This window comes from Nestor notabilis, unplaced genomic scaffold, assembly GCF_000696875.1.
Source record: "Nestor notabilis isolate BGI_N333 unplaced genomic scaffold, ASM69687v1 scaffold1188, whole genome shotgun sequence".
In the NCBI taxonomy this organism is placed as follows: domain Eukaryota; kingdom Metazoa; phylum Chordata; class Aves; order Psittaciformes; family Psittacidae; genus Nestor; species Nestor notabilis.
Window position 1 is genome coordinate 296,203 of NW_009939484.1, and position 24,214 is coordinate 320,416.

The 24,214-nt window shown below is 35.9% G+C and overlaps 1 protein-coding gene across 1 annotated transcript in view; it reads right to left on the reverse strand.

Moving 5' to 3' along the window:
- The window catches only part of SUPT3H (suppressor of Ty 3 homolog (S. cerevisiae)), an 84,535-nt gene extending 74,707 nt beyond the window's left edge, over window positions 1-9,828 (reverse strand). Inside the window, exons 1-3 of the mRNA XM_010019868.1 lie at window positions 9,748-9,828; window positions 8,450-8,540; window positions 6,756-6,892 (exon numbers count right to left, since the gene is read on the reverse strand). Coding sequence (XP_010018170.1) covers window positions 6,756-6,892; window positions 8,450-8,540; window positions 9,748-9,762 — 243 coding nt within the window. The 5' untranslated portion in view covers window positions 9,763-9,828. The remainder of the gene's footprint in view (window positions 1-6,755; window positions 6,893-8,449; window positions 8,541-9,747) is intronic.
- Between the last annotated feature and the right edge of the window lie 14,386 nt (window positions 9,829-24,214).

The following is a 24,214-nucleotide window of genomic DNA, read 5'->3' on the forward strand; positions in this document are numbered from 1 at the left end:
ACTAAGTGTCAGGTTACAAGTGTGGTCCTATCAGAACAAGCCTTGAAACCAAAAATGGTGGTATTCCTAATATACCTCTTAATTCAATAGCAAGCAATGTATTTACTATTTGATTATTTTAATGATCATCACCTTCGGCAACAGATCATTTTGCAAATGGGAATGAAAAATGACAACACTTGTGCTTAGCAACTGGGTAATATTTAATCAAATCTTATGACATGCTAGCTTTTAGACTGGAACTTACTCAAAGGAAGATGACAATACATAGATAGTGACTACTGAGTGAATCAAGTGATTCTTGATTTTTTATTGAAGTGCATGTGATAAAAGTTCACAAAATCCTACCTGAATTCAATCCAGTACCACAGGCAATTTAGACCAGAAACTAGCAAAATGACCTCTTTACTTATGAGGAGAAAAACTGCACTAGTCCTGCCTAATCCTGTGGTCAGAAGGAAAAAGAAAAAAAAAACCCTCAAACCAAGAACAAAAGGAGAAAAGCGAAGATCAAATATATGTAAGGATGGATAGAGTAAAACTCCATTTAGCCAGGCTCCAACAGTAGCTAGCTGCGAAGGCTTAGGGAATAATAAAAATATGCTTATGACTTATAACTAAGCTTATAATAATTATTCTCCTGCATAGTCATAGAGCACCCAGTGATCTGTGGTTTAAGTACTTGCTTAACTAAATGCAATGTCTTTGTATTCAACAGCCTTCAATAGATTTTTTCTTTATCCATTAAGTTGTGCAGTTCAATAGATCTGAGCTCATTCTGGCTTTATTTAGCTGGAGTGCAGCCTGAAAATTACTTTCAGTACTCCTCTATTTTGACTGTCTGCTACAAATGTGAATGGAAAGGTTATGATGACACATAGCTTGCTCACTCTCCTATCAGAGGGTAAAAGTCAATTTGAAAAAAAAAGGGATTCTTATTAATTTTGTAGAAGGTGTTTGCAGGGCTAAGTTTCCTTCCAAAAGCTAAGTTAAAACACAGTCATTTCAGTGTCAAAAATACAAAATACAACAGCCCAGAATCTTCCTCTTCCTCAGAGAAAGTAAACAAACAGTGGCAAAAAAATACTCAACTAAAAGATGGGAAAGCAAATAACACCTTTTCCTCCAAGGAAACTGCCTTACAGTATAAGAAACATTGACTAAAATACTCTAAAACCAATATGTTACCAGGACTGAAGATCCAAACAAATAGCACATTTTATGTAACCATAGTGATTGACCCCAATGTGAGAAAACCCTAATAATATTAGATTTGTAGCAGCGTAAAGTGTCTATTGATATTACTGGCATTAACAAGAAATCTTTTTCACGTGATAGCTTTTTTCCATTCCAGCAAGAATGACACAATATTTACAGACTTACAGATAATAATGAAAAACTGTTTCTGTTTATTTTCTATTTACTTTCAACCAATTCAACCATTACCCAAGAGAAATAGTGTTTTCCCGGTATCCCAAACATTCCCAAGCAATGTGTAATCAGAGAAACCATTAATACCAGCAGGCTTATTTTTATACTGGATAATGGTTACAAACACTTTGATGTCCAGACAGCTAATTTACAGTTGAGACACTACTAGTTGTGCTATCTTTGCACTCATCTGGAAACACTGGATTGATGCAGTGAAATTAATTCCCTCTCTATCTGCATTCCTAACTTCCATAAGGTATGTTTTGCAATATCAAAAAAAACCCAACCATTGCCTAGAGAATAAAGTTTTTTTTCTTGATTGATGCTCCATCTACGCTCTTTTTAATCTTTGCGTCTATGTATATCAAAAGAAGTAGACAGTATAGAGGGAGCTGATATTGACCTTATAGTCTACTAGAGATCATCATAGACTGTTCTCATATCATCAAGGTCCCACTGCATATACAGAACTTCAGTCTCCAAAAAGAACCACCCTGGAGACACCAGAAGTACTTTTTCTAGCTTCTGATGGATTACATTCAAATGCGTAAAGCATTAAATAAGCAAAGAATTAGCATTTTCCTCTCTGATCTAAGAAATGAACTTCTCCCTGAATTGTTTCTCTCTCATCTCTGAGTAGAGAATCTGGCCTTAAGTTACTGGGATGTTTAAACTTTTTGGCAGGTATGGCTAAGTGAAGTTCTGATCCACTTGTGGTAGCAATGCACTGAGCTCTCAAAGCAGCTTAAGGGGGTGGGAAAGGGAGATTCTGAGGTGTTTTTATTACTGTCCCAGGAATCTGGTGTCCTCAGGCAGGAACTTTCCCATTCCTACTTGAGTACTAAGCCACTTGAAACCCCTTTTCAAATTCAAGACAATCTATCTCCTCTTATTTGGCCTGGACACACAGACAAGGATGATACCGGTTTATACTTAGGGCTCCAATTATTTAGTCATTCAAATACAAAAATGAATCATAAGACATAATGTTTCTAACAGTATGGCTTGTCCTTCTGTGTCCCTGAACTGGGATCCCTATTTGGCAATGACGGATAAAGAATAAGGAACCTTATTTTCTATCCCCTTTTATTTTTTCAAAACCTAATGTCTTAAATTTAAGGCTATTGAGTTGCTGGTGTAAACAATATATTAGAAAGCTGCAATTCTTTATGTGGACCAGCACAAGATAAATGAATGATAGATCTGTGAGAGTATTTTTTGTAGACAGAACAAAAATACAACAAGGATTACACTCCTATTGTCAAGTGAACCTGAGCAGCCATACATACTTGTATACATATACTCCATCCCTTTACTAGTTCACCAAAATTCAAACCTTTTCCATTTCTAATACTTTTAATCTTAGTCTTTCAGCCTCAACTCCCCTCCTATGGCCAGGATAGAAGCAGAATAGTCACTGACAACACAGAGAAATTTTCTGCAAGATAAATACATCCAGAGGAGCTGTGTATCTCACTGTAAAGAAGATACAAACATTTGATCAGCTGAATAGCTATTTAAACTTCATTATTTATACTGCCTGGGTCTCCAGTAAATACACTGGGAGATGAGACACTTAACTCCCATGCACAAACCCCAAACAAATTTAAACATTTTCATCTGTAGTTGAATCTTACCCCAAGATGCATTCTTTCATAGGGTATAGCTGTTCAAATCAAAGAAGGGTTAGTGCTTATAGACTGTGATTCTAAAAATTAATAAATTATTAGATTTGGGCATAATATTGTGAGATGTAAGAAGTCACTGCTCAACCAAATCCAAAATATAGATTCTACTGACAAGAATCTGAAATCAGTAAGAAAGTTAAAAGTAATTATTTCTGAAGGAAAGTAAGTTTATCATAACAATTCTGTAGCAAAAAAGATGTGCTCTGAGAAACAATGCCTTGATGCTTAGTAACATAAAACTTCTTAGTTTGTCTTCCTGCATGCAGTTTCTATTAAGTGAGTGTTGCCTGTACTACAGCACTAAGCTTTCCATATGGGCTTTAAATAAAATTCCAGTTTGTTAGTGATACACCCTGCATGAACAGATACTCCCTAAAGAGTGATGACTCCACACAGCACTTACACTGGCATAATTTTCACCGGTGAGGTGAGCACAGTAGTACTCAAAGGCCTCAGCTTTTTCTAAATACTTTTCTGTGTATTTTTTTGCACATCTTTTCCAAATTACTACAACGAATTTGAGTACTTCAACACCATCTTGCAGATCCTCCTTGAACAGAAGAGCTCATAGGGGTATTTTTTGAATTATGTCACTAAATTTTAACTGTCTCAGTTAAAAGATGCCAGGTCCATGCCCTAGGTCCAAGGGCAGCCAGCATGGAGCAACGTGTGTCCATGTTCCTGCTCTCCAAACCTCCTAAAGACAGTGGCCGCATCCAAAACTGTGCTGGAGATAGCTCCTGACCCAGGCTGACTCCCAGGAACTGTTTGGGACAACGCTACCCGGCTCAGGTCTAAGTGTGACCACTTAAAAGCTGATGATCATATTCCAGGAGAGGGAATCTTCTTGGTCATTGCTAATTTAGTACTATATGCAAAATCTACCTTATTTCTACAACAAATAAAGTGGACTACAGAGCATATCCCAAGGTGTATTTAGATTTGTTTAGGTGTATTTAGTTTTGTTTAGGTGTATTGTCCAGAAACAAATTAACTGTATCTGAACAGAGACAAAATTAAACCGGAGTAATTAAACCTCATGTAAAAAAAAGGATATATTCCAAATGCACCTACATTTTATTGAAATCTACTGTATTTTGTGCAGGGCCCATTGCATTTCTGTGAGCTTTGTACAGATTTCCCACTAACAGAAGCAAATCACATTCATAATGAATTTCCTAGACCAATAATACTTACCTGCAGTTTTAAATACATAATATATCTCATAGGCCAAGACACATTAAAGAACCACAAGCTTCTGCCAGTCCCTTTCCATAGGGATGTAACTTAGTTTTAACATTCTGCTGGCATCTAGCACTACATCCAGGTACTATTCTTCTAAGTTATTTTCCCTCCACTGTTTATTCAAACTTGCAATATACTATGAAAGCATTACGGTAGCTATTGCAACTGAATTATTGCATGTAACATCTCAGTGTTGGAAATACATCCCTAAACTAGCAGTCAGAGTGACAGATGAATGGTGTTTCTTTTAATCCTGGGGAAACAAAAGTGAAACAGAGCATGCACAGCATGACACCCTATGCATTCCCTTGTATGCCAGTTCAGATATCTGATGGGAATGATTTATCCTTGTATGGGTGGTATTTGAACTACAAAATAAATGATAAAAAATTGATATTTGTAGAATGAAAAGTCAGCTTTGCAATGACATTGACTAAGGTTTTAATATAGCTATATTTGATTTTAATAATAAGACAGTTTATCCCATCTATAACTGTTCTTACTCTAAGGAGCAGTGCTGCACTGGTATTCTACTGCTGTCTTAGGAAGGCAAAACACTAACTGTTATGAAGTGAGGCATAGGTGCTATTCCAGTTTTTATTTTGTTTTGGTTTTGCCAATACAGGCAGCTGGTTTGCCACTATTTATTGCTATTATTAAAGGTTTTATAATAAGTCATCTAATCACAACATATCAATACCATAATCATGTATCATGACAAAGTAATGTGAATTTTGTTCTTAATGTCTGCCCTGTATTTTAACAGTATTCCACTTCCCTTTGCACATGGCTATTATTACTGTTCTAGAGAAAGTCCCTTTGCATCAAATTAAAACCACAGGATACATCAATAAGTTTTATATTTAATCCAACAAGAACGTAGTTTCTTTTTAATATGATAGGGTTAGTGGGTGTTTTTCAGTCCAAAGTGTAGAATTGTTTGTTCTCCTTTAGTAATGTTTGAAAGTGGCTTGGGGCTTTGCTTACTCCTCCATGTTACAAATGCAGAATAGACCTCACAGAACAGCAAGCAATCTCATGAATTCTTAGCTCTAATTTTGTAAAATGTTTTAAAAGAATGGAGTATAAACAATATTTGCTTTTTGTATCATAACTGAAACCATACTGCTAAACAATCATATCCTGTTTAGCCCATAATGACATCAGAAATATATGTTTATCATCTGCTCTGGACAACTTAGCATGATTTTGGCCCAAGGCAAAGTGGAACTGAAATCATTTACAGTTGTCCAAATCAAGATAACCACACGTTTCTGACGTAACTGATATCTAAAAGGAACACTGCCTTTAGATTGCAATTCATGATTTAAGCATACTAATTCCTTAAAGAATGCTGTTAAAGTGTCTACTGGATATCCTCCACAACTTAGCATGGATTAGACAATGTACTGCACAAAGAAAATGTGATACAAGAGGTTAGCCCATCCACTAACAACTCTTCCTTTAGGAATGTAGCACAATTCCTACTATCTTTGATTCCTTTCCACCCACCTCAAAATGACAAAAAAATCCCGAAGAAAATAAAGCTAAAAATATGTTAAACATTTTGAGTAGGATGTCTCAAGCAATGTTTCATATTTTGTCATTAGTTTGAAAAACTAGTAAGAAAGAAAGTACATAGTACTGACTTCATACATCTATAGAATTAATGGATCTACTCTAAAATAAGTAAGATAAAATAAGATCCTGAGAGGTTTTTTTTAACATGGAAACAGATTGAGAGTTAACGAAACGTAATAAAGTAGAGCAATAGAGAGAGTTACTTTACATATATATATAAGGTATATATACACACTTCATGAATTATAGTCTAGTGAGAAAAGACAAAATGTAGTCAGCTCAAAGATAAATATTTGATTACAGGAACACATTCCTTGACAGACATAGGGTCAGATCTGTCCTTGTCTAAGACAGGAAACATCATACTTCTAGCAAGTTGTGTAGTATTTCAGTCCCTAAAAAAATTGTACTGGAATGACAAAAGAGAATATCCCAAAATGCTGTTGAAACAATTTTCAAATGGGACCAATAATGAAAAAGAAAAACCTGATTGTAAAAAATGTGCGTGAAATGTTTATAAATAGAATCTGCTTTCTACAGGAAGGAAATACAAATACATGGCAGACAGAAAGATCCACAACTATCCTTTAGTAATCTTCCTTCTCAGCATGTGTGCTTAGATATCAGGAAACATTTGAGAGAATAGGAAAAATATGGAAATACGACTCCTTTAGACCATCCGGGCAAAAGGAAAAGCATGCAACAATGTTATAATGGGCAGCATGAAAAAGGCATCAAACCAGCATGATGTATGAAATATTTCACAGTGTTCTCTGCTGGAGCTGGGTATCAGTAAAACAAAATGATTACCTCCATCCGCTCTTGCTTGACATCATCAATCTCATCATCCTCAAACATGGCTAAGAGCTCTCCAGTCTGGTCAATGGAGTTGAGAAAGTCTTGAGCAAGCTTCTGCCGTTTGTTGGTGTTACTGCTGTTGAATTTGTCTGAACAAAGTTAAGCAAAGAACAACAGACTTTAGTTATTTGGCTTCTCCAAACATCAATCTATGATGTCCCCAGGAAGCACACATTTTAGAATCAGATGCAGAAAAGACCTGTTCTTACTGTTTTCCTCATACAAGTTGTGCTACTTTAGCAAGGTGATGTCACTACTATGATGCAGTAGCGCTGTAGTAAAAAAAATCACCTTTGATCTTTTTTAGTATAACCTAGTGGGTTTTGTAATCTAGAGAAACCTTGAATAGAATACATAGAGGAAAAGTTCTTTCCTGAAAGCATGCAGAACATCCTCACTACCTACATCCTAAAGCAAGGCATAACACAAAAATTAAGAAGCAGGTCCACAAGAGATGGACTAATGCTCTACAGTAAAGCCTAGAGAACCCTGGAAAGGTGATCTCTGTTATTCTAAACAGAATAGCAGCTAGAAAGACATTAGATTCACACAACAGAAATAATGGCTTCAACTACCAAAGCCTGCTAGAAAATGCAATCTTTAATTTCCAGGTGAACTGTGTTTAGGAAGCATTTAATGAGCATTTTAATGGCTTTTGAAAATTGTTTATTTGTTTTAAATAGACAGATTTAAATATTACAAACAACAAAGCTGTCAGGTAGGAAGCTATATTGCCAGATTGCTTGCATGAAACAATATACTTCCACGTGTGGTGAAAATAAAATGCCACTGGCAAATTAAATCTCAAATGAGTTGACAAAAACTTATCCACAGATTGATTAAGTCAAAGCAAGACGTACGATGTTTATCTTACATCAATGTGGATGCTCAGAGAAACCAAACACAAGGAATTCATTGTAAAGGAGGAAAAAAAGCCAACAAAGTACCTCTGAGAAAGGAAATAAGTTAAATATAAAAAGTGATGTATGGACATGGGAAGGTTTAGATTTGCTGTCATGAGTTTTAACTTAACATTTAACAAAGGAAATTCTGATTACTCTATCAATATAAATCAGCAAAACTTTATACCAGTAAATTATATGGCATAAATTAATATATTTTTAAATCAGAGAACTTTTCCTTTAAATGCATTGGTTACAAATTCTCTGATTTGCTGATGGAATGGGGAAACAAAAGTGTTTCCCGTTCTTTAAATTACAGGTTAGAAGTACAAAACGTTAAACTAGACTGAAAACAAAGCCAGGTCATATATTAGTGTTCAGTGACTTCAGATTATGGGATTTAAAAAAAAAAAAGCAAACTCTAACACGTCAAAACCTTTCGAGAATAATTTAACAAATGTCCATTCAACTGCATGAGGTAGCCGCCGCATTTAAATTACACATGCTGAAGTCAATTAGCCCTTTAGTTAGCACCAGTTTCTCACCTCACCAGAGTTCTGACATTAAGCAGTCTTATCATTTGGATCATTAATACAAATACTTATACAGTGTTTCAAATGGAAAAGCAGACATTATTTTTCTGTCTTTAACTATTAAACAAGACATTCATACTTTGTATTAAGCTGTTCAGGGCATTTATAAAATATTAAGCCTCCCCCAAATTAAGTAATTTCTTTTTTCTACCTTCAAGGAGGTCATCTTCTTCTATTCCTTTGACAATTTTAGATTTATAGTCTCGAAAAAACATGTATTTAAGTAGCCTTCTAAGCTTCTTCTGAGAGGAAAAAAAAATTAATTAGTGTTTTATAGGGTTTTTTTCTTTACACTAAATTAGTAACACAAACATACAAACATGTAATACATTACTCGGAAATATGTTTTTAAAAATATTCATAATTTTTGATTCTGCAGAAAATCAAAATCTAGAAAGTATATCAAGGTCAGAAGCAATTTTACATTAAATATTATTTATTCAAGCTCCTTCATACTTTGCTTGCCAACTGTGAGACAGACTTTCAGAAAGAAGAAATCGAGAAATCAGACATTCTTAGGACACTCCAAATTCTTTGCTTAGTTTGTAAATTCAAGCCTACAAATGCATATTTCCATGACCTTTGACATCCATATTAACCACTGTTTTGAGTATAGCTTTAGGGATTATATCAGACAAAACCCCTGCAATTGGTTTTCATATTCTAGTGTTTTTTAATTTTGATATGGCTTTGGTTATTAAGTTTCACCTATCAAATGAGGAAAGAAAAATAAAGGGGAGAAAAAAGGGTGAGGGAAAAGGGGGAACTAATGAAAAGGAGATAAAAGAATAAATAATGTTCATAAAAATAGTTGACAATAATTTTTTAATAAGTTTGAAATTTGAAGAAAAAAAGTTAATTTCACCTTTGTATGGAAATTTTTTAAGAAAAGAAAAAAATAAAATTGACCTGCTCCACTCACTACCCAGAGAAAGCAAGACCATCCTGAAATTTGGAAAAAGTACAGGATAAATGTGAGATAAAAGTGAGATAAAGTACAGGAAAAATATTATAAAGGCAAATCAAGACAGGATTTACTGACAGCCTAGATGAGAAAAACGTAATGGTCACACTATCAAATGTCACACCTACACCCTGCATAATGAGGGGAAATTAGAATGATTGATCTTTAATAAAAGGCATATAAAGGATAAGGAAGAATATTTATACTTTCATTAAGAAACTGTTTTGAGCTCTAAGGTACATTACCCACCCCAAAGCTTAACAATTGCAGTGTTGATAATTGCAGTTACAGGAGAAAATGATAATTAATTACAATGTTATACAATTATTGCATTGTGCAAAATACAATACAATTACAGGGAAGCTATACTTTTAAATGAAGCTAATCATGATGACAGACTCCTTTTATACAGGTTTAGCAAGCATGTCAAAACACAACAAGCAGGCCACTATGTAACATAAGAAATGTCTGTCTTACTACTATACCTTATCTTTGCGCATTAAGAACAGGAGATCTTCAGCAGAGATGACTCGCGCTCCTCTCAACTGAGAAACTTCAGCTGCTTGCTGCAACTAAAATAAATGAATAAATTAAGATGGCTGTTTCTGTGTTAAAAGATTTATTCACTAGGGTTTCTTTTAAATAAGTTCGGATAATACTTTACATGGTCTCGCATAGCAAAATACAAGATATACACTAAAACACAAGCTGGGACTCTCAAAGGTGTCACTTACTTGGCTCTTGTTAGCCAAGAATTGAAAATCAATTTTATGAAAAGCCTGAAAGACTTTTGACAAATCTTAAGCTTTTGTGTTTATATTTAAAATGACTGCTTTTTTAAAAAAAACACTACATCCCTATTTTCTTTCCTTCCACCACATCAGCCCAGAAAATGAACACATAATTCTCTCAGGCAATGTAAAAATGCCAAATTCTTGCTATAGCACTTTATCTGCAACTGTGGAATGGTGGCTGATCCCTCTCACGATTTTTTAGAATAACAAATATTAATTTTAAACAGCTTACCTAAGTATTTTTTGAAAGAAACTCTACCCCTACTTGACTTATCATTAGTACAAACCAGGCTTACATGAAGAACTTTTTTAGGCATACTTTTTATTTCATTTGAGAGAAAGAAAACAAATTGATAGGCAATGCTGACTCTGTTAATAAAGTAATTGAAAAACACAGATTGAGCTGACCAGGCCATTCAGATATGAAACAGACAAAGATGGGATTGAGTAAAGAATGCCACAAAAATTGGTAAGAGGTGGCCAAATGAGTGCGAAGCAAAGAACTGTCCTCACCTCCATTGTGACGGTGCCTCTAAAGGCCCCAAACTCCCCAAATTATGCCATAAAGAACAAAAATCCCTTTGTAAGTGACTAAGCAGGTCAGCCTGATTCACTTTCAGCAGTTTCAGGAAGTTGGGCTATATTATACACAAATAGATCATATTAAAACCAATACAAGATTACAAACAAAACTTGTGCAAGACGATGCTTATCAAACTACTGTACTAAGGAGGTCCAACCCAAATGTACAAGTCTAGAGGACTTGCTCCTTTCACTTCTCTAGCCTTTGTTCTGGCATAAAATGATGCTATAGGGTAGGTGTGATACCAAGGTTGCTTCACAGCATGGAATATATCTTCCCGTCTAAATTCAAAACCACTGCCCAAAAGGCAGGTTTTAATCATAGTTTCTTTGTTCTTATCCTCGTTAACCACCTGATGGATGAACTGACAGTGAGCACAGTACAAAAGTTAACAAAAGGAGAGACACTTTATAAAATTCTTTATACTAAAACTCATACACACCTGTAACATGATCAATAAACTGTAATTTTATTTATTTTCAAATATCTCTATATTCTTCTTTCAGAAATGCATTAATGCACCTGAAAATAATTTAAAGAAATCCTATCCTTCATACTCACACTCGCAATGGTTTCACTCAGTATCACTGGCTGAATAAGTATATTATTAATCTGAGCTCCCATGCTGCTATGACTTGAAATAGGCCTATTCAGAAGTTAAAAAGATCAACAAAAACAGTAGCTGTTTCTAATATCCAAAGGAGTAGAGGCGGGTGGGGAAGATTTTCATTTTGGCAAGTGTTCAGTGGGCAAAAGATTCAGTCCATAAATCATAATGCTGGACTGCATTAATTTTTTCCACACTAATCACATGCATACAAAATGTTAACTGTATCTTCTATGCACAACACAAAACATACTGCATGAAGAGTTTCAGATTTTCCCCTTGAAACCCTCTCTTGGCCCTTGCAGTCACAGAGACTAGAGAGATTTCAGGAATTCAGAAGTCACAGTAACACAATCTTACTTGAAAAATGTAAGAATGTGAAAAACGATAGTTCTGTTTTTTGGGATAAGCAAAACTGTTTCTTATTCTGATTAGTTTCAGGGCACGCAAGCTACTTCTATTTCTAACATAAAATATGAAGAACTGTATAAAAATAAATTTATCAAGAATGAGCCAATATTCACCTCTGGTGTAAATCTATTGCAGTTAATGGGTTTATTCCAAGGCCAACTTTGCCCCCACTAAGCCTAAAAATGCTACAAAACCTGACCTTAGCATGGTGATAACAACACAGCTTTTCCAAATATCATATAAAACAATGGCAGAAATATCCAACATGAAAGCATGCTCTAGTTTCCTAACACATTTAGGACCATAACTATAATCCTTAAGGTCCCTTCCAAGCCAACCTAACCCAACCCAATGCATTCTATGATTCTTACCATAAAATTCAGTGTGCTGGTTTTGGCTGGCATAGAGTTCATTTTCTTCATAGTAGCTGGTATGGGACTATGTTTTAGATTTGTGCTGGAAACAGTGTTGATAACACAGGGATGTTTTAGCCAATGCTGAGCAGTGCTTATGCAGGATCAAGGCCTTTTCTGCTCCTCACCCCATCCCACTAGTGAGTAGGCTGGGGGTGCCCAAGGAGCTGGGAGGGGACAGAGCGAGGACAGCTGACCCCAACTGACCCAAGGGATATTCCATAACATATGGTATCATGCTCAGTATATAAAACTGGGGGAAGAAGAAGGAAGTGGGGGATGTTCAGAGTGACTGCATTTGTCTTCCCATTCTCTCCCCCATCCCACTGGGGAAGAGTGAGCGAGCAGCTGTGTGGGGCTCAGTTGCTGCATTGAACCACGACATTCAGACGTGTTCATTTCTGCGTGCAGCTGAAACACCTTATTTCCCAAATGACAAACATGTGACAACGTCATTCAAAGCAAAGATTGTGTGCAAGCTGCTTACAGGAATCTCCCAATGAATTAAGGGAGAGTAAGGAGAGGAGGCCAAATTCACGTCCCATTTGTATCTAAATAAATCGTGAATAACACTGTTTACTTTAATGGAGTTATTCTGGGCTAAACACAAGATCAAAATCTGGAATAACATTCTCAGCTTCTACCAAAACAATGAAAACTTTATTCTCATATAGCCTCGACTTCTGCATCTATTTTATTTTAAGGCACGAACACACGGCATTTAATTTCTTTGGCTTAAAGAAAGCAAAATATAAAAATAATTACTTCCTGTGCAGTTATAAAATATGGATTATTTATCCAAATGGACCATAATGAGTTCTGCATTGGTACACATATTTACCTGGGAAACCAGGATATGCTCAGGTAAATATGTATCTAAGCAATTAAAAAAAAATTACATACCACACAACTGAGGTCGGGGGGAAGATGTATTTATAGTTTTAACACACACATAATTGACTCATTCAAACCACAACATGAGTGCTTTGCTATAATTAGTATTATAACAAACTGTCTTATTTGACTGTCCCAGAGTTGCCATTAATATGCAATAAGCCCCGATTCCTTAATTTCCGGAGCTAAAGGCCTTGTTGAGTCATTAGCATGTCCGTGTTACATGATGAAGGGGGATTTCAGGAAGCCATACCAAAGAAACGATTCATCTCCGAGTAGCCAGGCATTTATCATTCCAGAAAAGCAATTTTCTGCTATGCAACCTTGAAGTTGCTGCAGTGGAAGCATGGCGAAGTTTTACTTTGTGAGCAGCAGGTCTACTGCCCACAACTCCAGATGATAGGCATGATATAAATACTGCAATAACTTTTCACACATGAGGTTCCTGTACGGCAACAGTAGAGATATGCCAAGAATTTCCTACCATCTCCCTTCTCCAAGTCTCTGTAATATTCAGTGCCAGCCACGGTATTTGTGGCAGCACCAGTTCCAGCATACTCATTGTCTTTTCCTAAATTTTAATGATTATTTAGTCCACATTTCAAAATATTTTGTTTGAGGCTATCTTGAAGAATGGAAAAAAATCCAATTTACTTAGCATTTTAAAGAAAAATGGGCTAAATTTCCTAATACCAGCAAACAATATTTGAGACCTTGGAGTCTGAATGCATTTTTTATTACAGCCAAATTGTGAAACTCTAAAAGTGAAGTTTAAATAACGGAAGTGTTGAAATGACTTTAACTATAGGAGTGCAAAGAGCTCTGTTAATAATTAGGAGTTTATGAAAAATAAGTGTATTTTACAATTTTTCACATTACAAAGAAGGTAGTATATACAGTAACTATATTTTAAAGTCTAAGAAGAAATGGCTGGGGAATAATATTTTAAAATGTAATCACTGGTTTAATGACTTTATGAAGTTAACTTTCTTGGCAGGATGAACTGAAGTATGTTAAAAGTCACCTTACGGCTATTTTCTTTTTGCAACTTCTGCAAATTATAGATTCGTTGAAAGGAGTATTCATTCTCCTATGACAACACACAGTTACTTCAATGGTACTGTCTGCTTTTTTTTATTCATAATTTTTTTACTTCCACTACCTCCAAAGTCAACAATCACCGATACTACTTCTACAGAACTGTCTTGATGGACAAACAGACAAAAAGCTGGAAAACAAACATACTGTGTTGTGACATAATCCTTCCAGTTAAACTGCAGGACAGAGTCAAAATGGTAACGTTTGCATGCCTTGAAACTGCTGGGAGCCAAGAATAATGCTTCAGGAGCTATGATTTTGTTTTCATTATAGAAGAAAATTAGATCATAGTTCACCTGGCCAATTTTTTTTCTGAGGCAGGAAGATTGTTTTGTTATTAAAATCACATTGAAATGCCCTATTTCTTCATATTTTCTAAATCAAAAATATGCAACTAACAAAGAATATTCTGAATTTAAACATAGTTCTGTAAATGTATTCTAAACAGAGCATCCTCATACTTTTTTGAAGGCAGTTAAATAAAAGAGTTGAATACCAGTTTTCACTTCCATGTAATATCTCACATGCTACTAATGCTGGCACCCAAACTTCTAATTCTAACACAAATAGGAAAAATACAGAATTTGCTTCCAAAAGTGAGTATAGGAATGTGCTTTATCCAGTTAGCACATCTCAGAAATATAATTACATTACAGAGTCCACTAGAGCATATTATAATGGTTAATGATTTATGATCTCCACACAAGGGTTAAATAGCATGACTATATCGTCACAAGCTGTCTAAAACATAAAACTTTAATCTGCAGATCAAAAGACAATCAATTGTCTTCTTATTAGGTGTCTGGTTTCAGATATAAGTACTTTTCACTTACATGACCATTTAATGTAACACCAGGATTAGGTGTGACCTTGAGAAGATAAAGCTCTGCATCACATTTTGAGGCTTTAGAGAATTGCAGAATCATAGAACCATTTAGGTTGGAAAAAACTAGTAAGATCAAGTCCAGCCATGAACCTAGCATTGCCAAGTCCACTACTAAACCATGTCCTTATGTGCCGCATCTACACATCTTAAATACCTACACCTTACTACAACCTCCTTTCAGGTAGCTGTAGAGAGCAATAAAGAGCATTTTCTTGCTTGACGTACAGTGAATTTCAGTCCATAGAGATCATAAGAAAACATCAGCTCATACCTGATAGTCCATGGCACTTACTGAGAACTTGTTTTCAAGTACAAAATTTGTTATATTTGTTTCTAAAAGAAAAAATTAAAATGTACTGTCTCTGAAGCAAGATCAACTGCTTCATCTTGCCTTCTAGCAGATGGCAATGGCTTTTTGATTTCTGCAGTTCAGCCAGCCCAAAGAGCTGGATCTGGATACAGCCAGTCTGCAGCCAGTTACTAGTAGGTGGAGAAAAAATATCCCAAAAGCATCTCCAGCAATAAGCAGGTTCCACAAGGACACCTTCCCTTCAAAAGCATAAAGAGTACATCTACAGGCTCATTAGGTTTCAACCTCTGAGGTGACAAGCAGTTAATATACATTTAAGAAGTCAGACTGTTCTAACAAACATGGGAGAAAACAGCCCCTTCCTTATCTTCGTTCAGACTGAAATTGTGTGAAAGCCGGTCCAACAAACAGCCCTACATTTTAGCCTAGCCTACAGGTTTTTAACCGTACCACTGCTACCAAAGACCCCGAACAATTCTAACTTAAAACTCATACTCAAGGAAACACATAAATACAACATCAGAGGAGGCTAGACTATATTTGATCACTCAGGGCATCTCCTGACTGTACCCCACACTGCACCTCAGAGCAGCAGATTCCTGAATCACAGCCATACATGGGGCTATTCTGCCATGGATGTGGACACCTATCAGATTTATATCCATCTGATCCTCAAGTTTATCAAGCTCCACTAGAAATGAAGTTCTATTATGTCAGCCACCCCACAATGCAGTACTACCAACAAAGTTGTTGAGCATAGTCTGTGTGCCCCATCCAGGTTGCTGATGATGACATATGGGCCTCATTAGTTCACTATTTACCAATACTTAAGAGACTCAAGTGTTGCTCCATAGGAGAAGGGAGGAATAAAAAAGAGGTGAAGACCTTTTGTCATGCGTGGAATAATTCAATTTTCACAATGGATTCTGCATATTTGTTCAGCTTGTTGGGTATGGTGTAGTAACTCCTGCAGTTCAGTAGGCAGGAGAGGCAGCAATCCCACCACAAAATGGGATTAAGGAAAGCTGAATCCTTGTGCTCTGTATTTTTTATTTTTAGCAGGCATAATCATAGCTGAGCCTCACATTTGTTGATATTCTGAACCATTCTTATTTAAAATACAAACAGGCAAAATTATTAGAAAATGATAACATTTTTAAGGCCCAATAGCCTAGGCTCTGCTACTGAAAATGAAGATTTGTATCTATTGGAGACAGTACATTTTTTTTAAATCATATTCAATAGATTAAAAAAAGAAAATAAATTTCCAAGTAAATAGTGAAATTAATACTGCAGTTTCGCAAAAGATGTGCTTTAAATCACAGGGTTTTTTTAAAATATCTTCTTTATAAATAATTTAAGCTCAGCTTCTTAAATTAGAGTGTGCTGTTGCACTTTCTGTCACACAGGGAAAAGAATTTAATGCATTTATGAACAATAAGTACATCTCAACTTAAGCTTCAGGCATGAATTTTTCATGTTTTTTCCTGCTTTTAATTCTAATTAAAAAATAATCTTTTTTGGCCAACATTTTATACCTTTAATTCTTCTACTTTCCATGAAACAAAAGAAACCCTGTGGCACATCTGACATTCGCAGCAGGCAATACTGACCAAACAAAATTAAATTATACCAACAACATTAAAACCATAAAGTGTTTGAGTGCAGAAAAGAATTCAGACTAACTGAATTCAGTTTTAATATGGTCAACTTATTCAGTGACTATGTAAACTTTAATTCAAGACTTGGTGTTGTGCTAGAAATGCCCCTGCTGATGCTCTCCACCACTGCAGGTGATGATAACACCAGGCAAGAAAGAAAACTTGGAAACTTCTAGTGTAGTTACTATTGTTACAAGGGAGAAAAAAATAAGCCTAAAAAAAAACATCATCCAAAGAGAAACGATGGAATAATGTTCTCTTGAATGAGCAAGAGACCGTGAAAAAAGCTTTGTGAAGCGTAAACTGTGTAGATATGAAAGATTCATTAGCCAATATGAAACTGAAAAATTCTCTTGGCCAAAAGCACTCTGACCTCTGCATTTCTGAAGAAGATAAGCATAGAGGTCTTCTGCTGACTGTTCATGTTCTAGGATTGACAAGATATTCTAGATGCCTGGAAAGCAGAAGAGAAGGCTGCGTGGAGACCTCATAACAGCCTTCCAACATCTGAAGGAGACCTACAAGGATGCCAGAGAGGGACTCTTCATCAGGGACTGTAGCGAAAGAACAAGGGTTAATGGGTTTAAACTTAAACAGAGGAAGTTCAGGTTAGATATAAGTAAGAAGTTCTTTACTGTGAGGGTGGTGAGGCACTGGAACAGGTTGCCCAAAGAAGTGGTAAATGCTCCATCCCTGGCAGTGTTCAAGGTCAGGTTGGACGGAGTCTTGGGTGACATCATCTAGAGTGAGGTGTCCCTGCCCATGGCAGGCAGGTTGGAACAAGATGATCTTAAAGTCCTTTCCAACCAAAACCATTTTATGATTCGATGATTCTATAATGAGGTAAATGGAGCCATCTCACTGTAAATCACAGGCAGCAAATATCTCTGCATTTAAATTAAATAAATGTTTGGAAGAAATTATTGTAGAATAGTTTGTGTTGAAAGGAACCTTTAAAGGTCATCTAGTCCAAATTATAATAAAACTACACTTGCACTTTAACTTTCACAACTGTTTCATTTTTATATAGTACCACTATAGCTACTCTGAGTTAGGAATCTCAAATATAACTATTAATTCCACTTAAGTTACACCTCTGAATGACTTTCTGGTACAATACATTACTTTTTGAAAAAATAAGAATCTGCAATCTTGTCAGGAATAAATGCATTCACCTTTCCTTTAGTGAAACAAAAAAGCAATTCAAATTTACCCTTCTAGAGAATTGAAGGTAATATTCTTTTCGAATATTTCTGAGTCTATTAACTCAGATTTATTTCCTCTCCATTAATTATTTCTATTTCTTTTCTTTCTCCAATACAACCATGGCATGAAAACCAGCAGAGGTTTATGTTATACCACAACTTCCTGTCCTTTAGTTTCAAATCCCAGAAGAAACCACCATTCAGGATTATTGTTCTGCAGTTTCCAATGCTGCAAGCAGAAAAAAAACCCCTGTTCTATGTTGATTGAGAGACCATCTAATATAAGCAAGTTTCTTTCTGCATTTGTTGTAGAGTAACATTTGTTTAAATCATGCATCCTTACATTGCTCACGGAGGAAAATAATCATGCCTTCTATTAGTTTCACCAGAACACTAAATAAATACTCTTCCTTTCCATATGACAGCAAATTGGAATCAGACTTCACTGTTTGTCATAGGGAAAAGAAGACGTATTTACCTATTCCAAGCACAGAGATAAAGTGTTTTTAGAGCAAGCCTCAGGCTAATGAAAGAACTGCAGAGCAAGTATTACTATGAAGAGCAGGCACCGTCAGTGCACTGAACATAGAGAAGACAGGACCTTGATTTTCTGGCTGAGCTGATCCCAAAACCATAAACAAATTGTCTTCAAACACCTCAAAATGAAGGACAAAACCATCTTTAAAAAAAATAAATTCCGCCAAGTACATACACAAGACATTGCTTTGAAAATTTAAATTAGGAGACAGAAGGAGAGAAAGAACATTTGGGTTCAATCTAAAACACAAAATAGCAACATTTTCCATTAGAAATCTCTACAATGATTCGCAGCCCTGAAGAGGTATGCTGTGATGTTCATACCTGCAAATACTATGCTACTGGTGGAAGACTTCGTAAGTTTAAAGATCTTACCTGAAGCAATTCACACCTGAAGCAAGTCTTTGTCCTTTTTATTCTCATCTGCTCAAATACATGTGTTGACCAAGTAGACTGGGAACTTCCCAGTTTGCATGATAACTACAACTAAATGCTACAGGATCACTCAGATTAAACAGTGAGGCACATTATACATAAAAATGACTACTGGTTTAAAATGTTTTTGGATGGCAGACAGGCTATACAGGTGTCTGGGCTTAAGATAATTTATACCACCTGCAGAATTTTGACAGAGAGGTGTCATCTTGTGAGATGTACCCAAATTGTCAATAGAAAAACAGTAAGAGAAAATAAAAACATTTAGTTTTAATGCTTTTTCAACCACATAAGCACAGAGTGTGCATAATGACACTAGAGAAAAGTCTCAGCCTATTCTGTAATTCTAATCTTAGGGAAAACGATTTGACAACGGGGACAAGGTATAATCAGAAAATGTAGTAAATAGGAGGTTCTTTAAATTTGTTTCTTTTCTGTCAAAATGGCTTCAAAATCCTAAATCTATTCAGAAGGAACTTTCTTCCAAGGATCTAGAAACAGAGAGAAATTTATGAAACAATATTCCCAGTCCAAGGTAGACCCACTTTCATGTAAGTGGAAAGGAAGTCCAGATTTTTGTACGTATGTGTTGGTTTGCTGTATTTTCTTTTTTTATTTGTACGAATTTTAACTCTCAGAACTTCAAAAAATACAGGAAGGAGCTCTTGCTCAGAGAAAGAAAAGAAAGCAACATGAAGGAGCACAAATGTAAAATCCAAACAACAGATATTTGTGTCGAAAAATGGCACTGATTTCCTAACTCTTATTTAATGTTCATTCTTTAATTAACATTCATTTCCCAAGGACATAAGTTTGAAAAGGCTGTTTCACATTACTTTAGCACGAAGAGAAAGAATCACTTTTAAGCCATGGAAAGGCTGGGGAAAAAAAATAAACATGCCTTCTGAACATAATTTCCTCTTTATTGCTACTGCAAAGTTATGAAATGAAATCTATTATTTAATTACATTGGATCAAGCAACAGGAAGAGAAGGGAGTGTTAGAGTCACAACATCCCTGTAAGGGTAAATTACTACGTTTCCTCTTGCTAAAAAACAGTTTTAATGAAACTGTGCAAACAGTTAAAATCAAACTACTGGGAGGTATGAAGATCATCTTGCTAACATAAAAACTCCATAAAATGTGCTCTGAAATTCTTAAGAGAAATATCGGTAACAATAGGGAAAAAAAAAAAGTAGCAACATTTCTGCCAGAGCATCAATAGCTTGGAAATTATTACATTTATTCAGATTCTCTCCAGAATCTGAACTTAGTTTAAAAACTATACAATAGCTTCTGGGCCTGCTTTGTTTTATGCTTTGCATTGGAGATGTTTAGATAATCTATTATGAAAACTTCAAAATTTATCTCCTATTACCACCAAAATTTTATTAGCCATAAGGGATTTCCCTTTGCTGTGCTTCAGTAATGTTTACTAGATCCTTCAAATTGAATGCAACTGTTGGAAAGTTAAAGCACTTTATTTTTTAAGTATGCTATTGGCACAGAAAAAAATGGGAGGGCTTTAAACTATAATGAAAAGATAGGATGAATTCTAAAATGTTGGAATAGATAACTTGGCAACTGGTACAGAGTTCACAACTGAGATATGAATGTGCAAATACTGTGAACTTTTATGTAATCTAAATTTGCCTTGACTTGTGTGGGCATGCTCTGAAATTACCTTCCATGGAAATATTGCTTTTCCCAAAACTAGAATACACTAAAATATGAGGGCATTTCATAGATAATTTGAAGAACAATGGAAAATGTCTTTGAAGTTGTTCAGGAAAGCTCCTCCTAAGCCTAAGGGGTATGGAGGAAAGCATTTCTTTGAAAAAGCTATCCTGGAGGCAATAAAGATTGATTTCCTAGACCCATCAGAGACTGGACTGACCTCTCAAGACTGCAGGATGGATGACACGAAGGGGTGAGTATAAGCCATGAAGTTTTCTGGGGAAAGATGCAGAAAAATTTTGAGAGAGATAAAGGAAACAAGCTGTTTTCAGAAATTTTCTAGATCAAAGGTTTTCATGGTGTGTTCCTAGTGTTTGGTTCACAGTTTACTTCTGAAGTTCTTACACGGTCAATGAAAGCGGCCATAAAATTAAACCTTTCAGTAACGCGATGTCTCAAAGAACTTCATGATTCTTGTATTTTCTAAAGGAGTCTGATCTTCAGTGAAAAATGTTCGCAGGCTATACTTGTTCCTAATGAGAAGTCACTGTATCTAGAGAATCTGACGAATGTAGGAAATCAAGAAAATATACCATGAATACAGTGTATTTCCTATTCTTCTCTTGAAATTTAAGATACTGGCTAGTCAGCCTTCAACTGGTATCAGGACATTTGATTGGATTTGGTGATTTTTTTTTAAATATTTTATGTACCAATGCTTCAAAATTAAAACTTGCACATTCTCAAAATGGTTATGAACCGCAAAGGCTTTGGCAGACAGTCAGTCCAAAGTTAGTCCAAAAAAATACCAACTGACTGAGCAAGAAGTCTGACAAAATGGAGGCCAACAGATTCATGTCAAGGCACACAAGTACCTGGCCTTTTTGCAAAAATCTCTTGAAACGGGCAAAAGGTCCAAGCTGTGGATAAATATACATCCATTAGGAGAAGACAATTTTCCCTGCTCCAAGGAAATCTCTGCTTAGGGAATCCAACTGTACAATCTTACAATTAAATGCAGCTCTACTGACACTGCTCATGCGCTACTAAGTTAGTAAGGCTGAGCACAAGCCAGGATATGCAATACTGGTACTAGAGGAGTCAGAAGATAATGCCAATGACACCAGTAGGGACGAGGAAAACTTGTGTTTCCAGGATTTATCTTGATCATTTGGAGCCATAAAAGAAAACACTGGCACTATGGGTCTATGTTCAAGAGACGCAGAAACATCACAAAAATCTTCAAGAGGAGGGACTCAGGGAAGAAAAGCAAGGATGGAAAGAAAAATCATTTTCTCCAGGAAAACCAGGCAGTGATTCTGACCACAGTAAATGCTGAGCCTTAGTACAATCATCAAGATTCAGACCGTTCAGCTCCTAAAAAATGGTAGCACAGATTTCTTTAAGAAAAGACCTTGATATTTCTGCATGAGCATGTTGTTTAAAGAATGTGAAAAAGGGGACATATCATATTTATTTAATTATTAGAGGTATATTCTGCAGTGTTTATTGAAAAAGGGGGAAGACTATGTAAGGCTAAAGTGCAATTGCTAAAGTGCAATTGACGAATTTCTACTTAAAAAGAAAAAAACAACCAACAAACCCAAACACATGGAAAACAAATGGAAAAATACCTTTATTCTTCAAAAAACAATGGAATAATTCCCCTTTTATCATGTATTTTAAGAAAGTGAACGCAAATATCAGTCACAAACTGGTAACTATGTTTACAAAAAAAGAGTGAAAACAAAAAAAAACAACTGAACCTCTTCTGAGCTTTAACTTAAACAGTTTTTTGTATCTAAACTTGTATGTACTCCTAAGCAAAATCTATAAATACTTCCCAGCACCCAAAGCTGTGAAATGCAGAGGTGATTTAGCAGACATACAAACCATAAAAACTGTGCTCGGTATATTTGTCTTCTAATTTAGAGTAAGTGGGCCAGCCTTATATCATATATAATCATAATTCTCAGTGACATTTAAACCAAAAACCAACTAAACATTTAAACTAAAGACCTGCAAACTTCCATAAAGCTTTACAAATAGTATCAGTCATTTTAATATAGAGCTAAGAGAAAGTAGCATAAACAATGTCAACATAGTCACTATTTTGCAGTTTAGAACCTGGACCTGGAACACTATAAAAGTAAACCCTTACATTCACAAGAAAGCACTTTTCAATCAGTGGCTTTTAGAGGAGGAATAGGATCTGCATCATACAGTAAAGCCATACCATTTAGAGGTCAAGAAGTACACAAACAGAAGAATTGCCAAAAGTAAAGCTTAATTAGGTTTTGCAAGTCAAATTGAGAAGCAAAGTAAAGGAGGTTTCAGGCATAAAACACTATGAACAAAGACAACCTCCAGAATGAAACAGAAATGGAAAGTCTGAACATGGTTCCAAAATAATTTTCACTGTGCGTTGAGAAGAACTGTGATTTTGAGCATGGGAGCAAAGGTACAACAACTCATGAAAGAGGTATATTGAAATAAATGTTCTAATGTACCGAATGGAAGTAAATCTAGAAGATTTTACTGCACTTCAGTCATCAGGACTGGATATCTCAGATGTGAATGAACTGTAAACATAACTGAGTGTCTGTTGGCATTAATATTCAAATAAATCAGCTATGTTTCGGGAAGCTAAAGGGATAAAATAATTAGAGGCTGCTGCCTACAAATACTTGAAGAGCAATTAGAAAGATAACAGATCCAAATTCTTCTTGGTAGTGTCAGATGATGTAACGAGGAGCGACAGCCAGAAACTGCAGTTTGGAAGGATCGAGTAGGATGTTAGGAAAACCCTTCTCATGGGAGGACAGAGCAGCCCTGCAGCAGTTTAACAGGAGAGGCTCTGAAAAATTCCTCCGTGGAGCTTCCAAAGCCTAAGCTGGACAAAGCCATGGCTGACCATATCTAGTACTGGTGACAGTTCTCCTTTGAGTGGGTTGGACTAGATGTCTCCAGGGGTTTGACTGTTTCCTTCCCCTCTGTGTTTTGTATTTTCTGACAGAGTTTTTGAGTAAAGGAAATACTGTTTACTTCTGTTCGTACAGGTTCCAGTACAACAGTCACACTCCCTTCCATTTGGAATAGGTTGCCCTATCTACTGCTACACCAAAATAAAAATTCTTATCAATAACAGTGTGTCAACAAAGCGGAAGTGCAGAAAGCCAGTCCCGACGACTTTGTGAAAGACCTAGAACACAGGTGGAGGTGAGACAGACCTCACCACATCCTTCAGCTGCTGCTACAACCATCAATGCGGAAAGTCAACAGTAGCCAGCTCCCCGGTAGCTATCAATCACAAGGAAAAGCCTGCAACAGCACTGCTAACAGGGAGTAAAAGAAATAAGGTCTGCTCCTTCACACCAGCAGTCCCACTGCACACTGAATGAGATGGAGGACAAGATGAAATGTGCTGATTCCTTCAGTAAG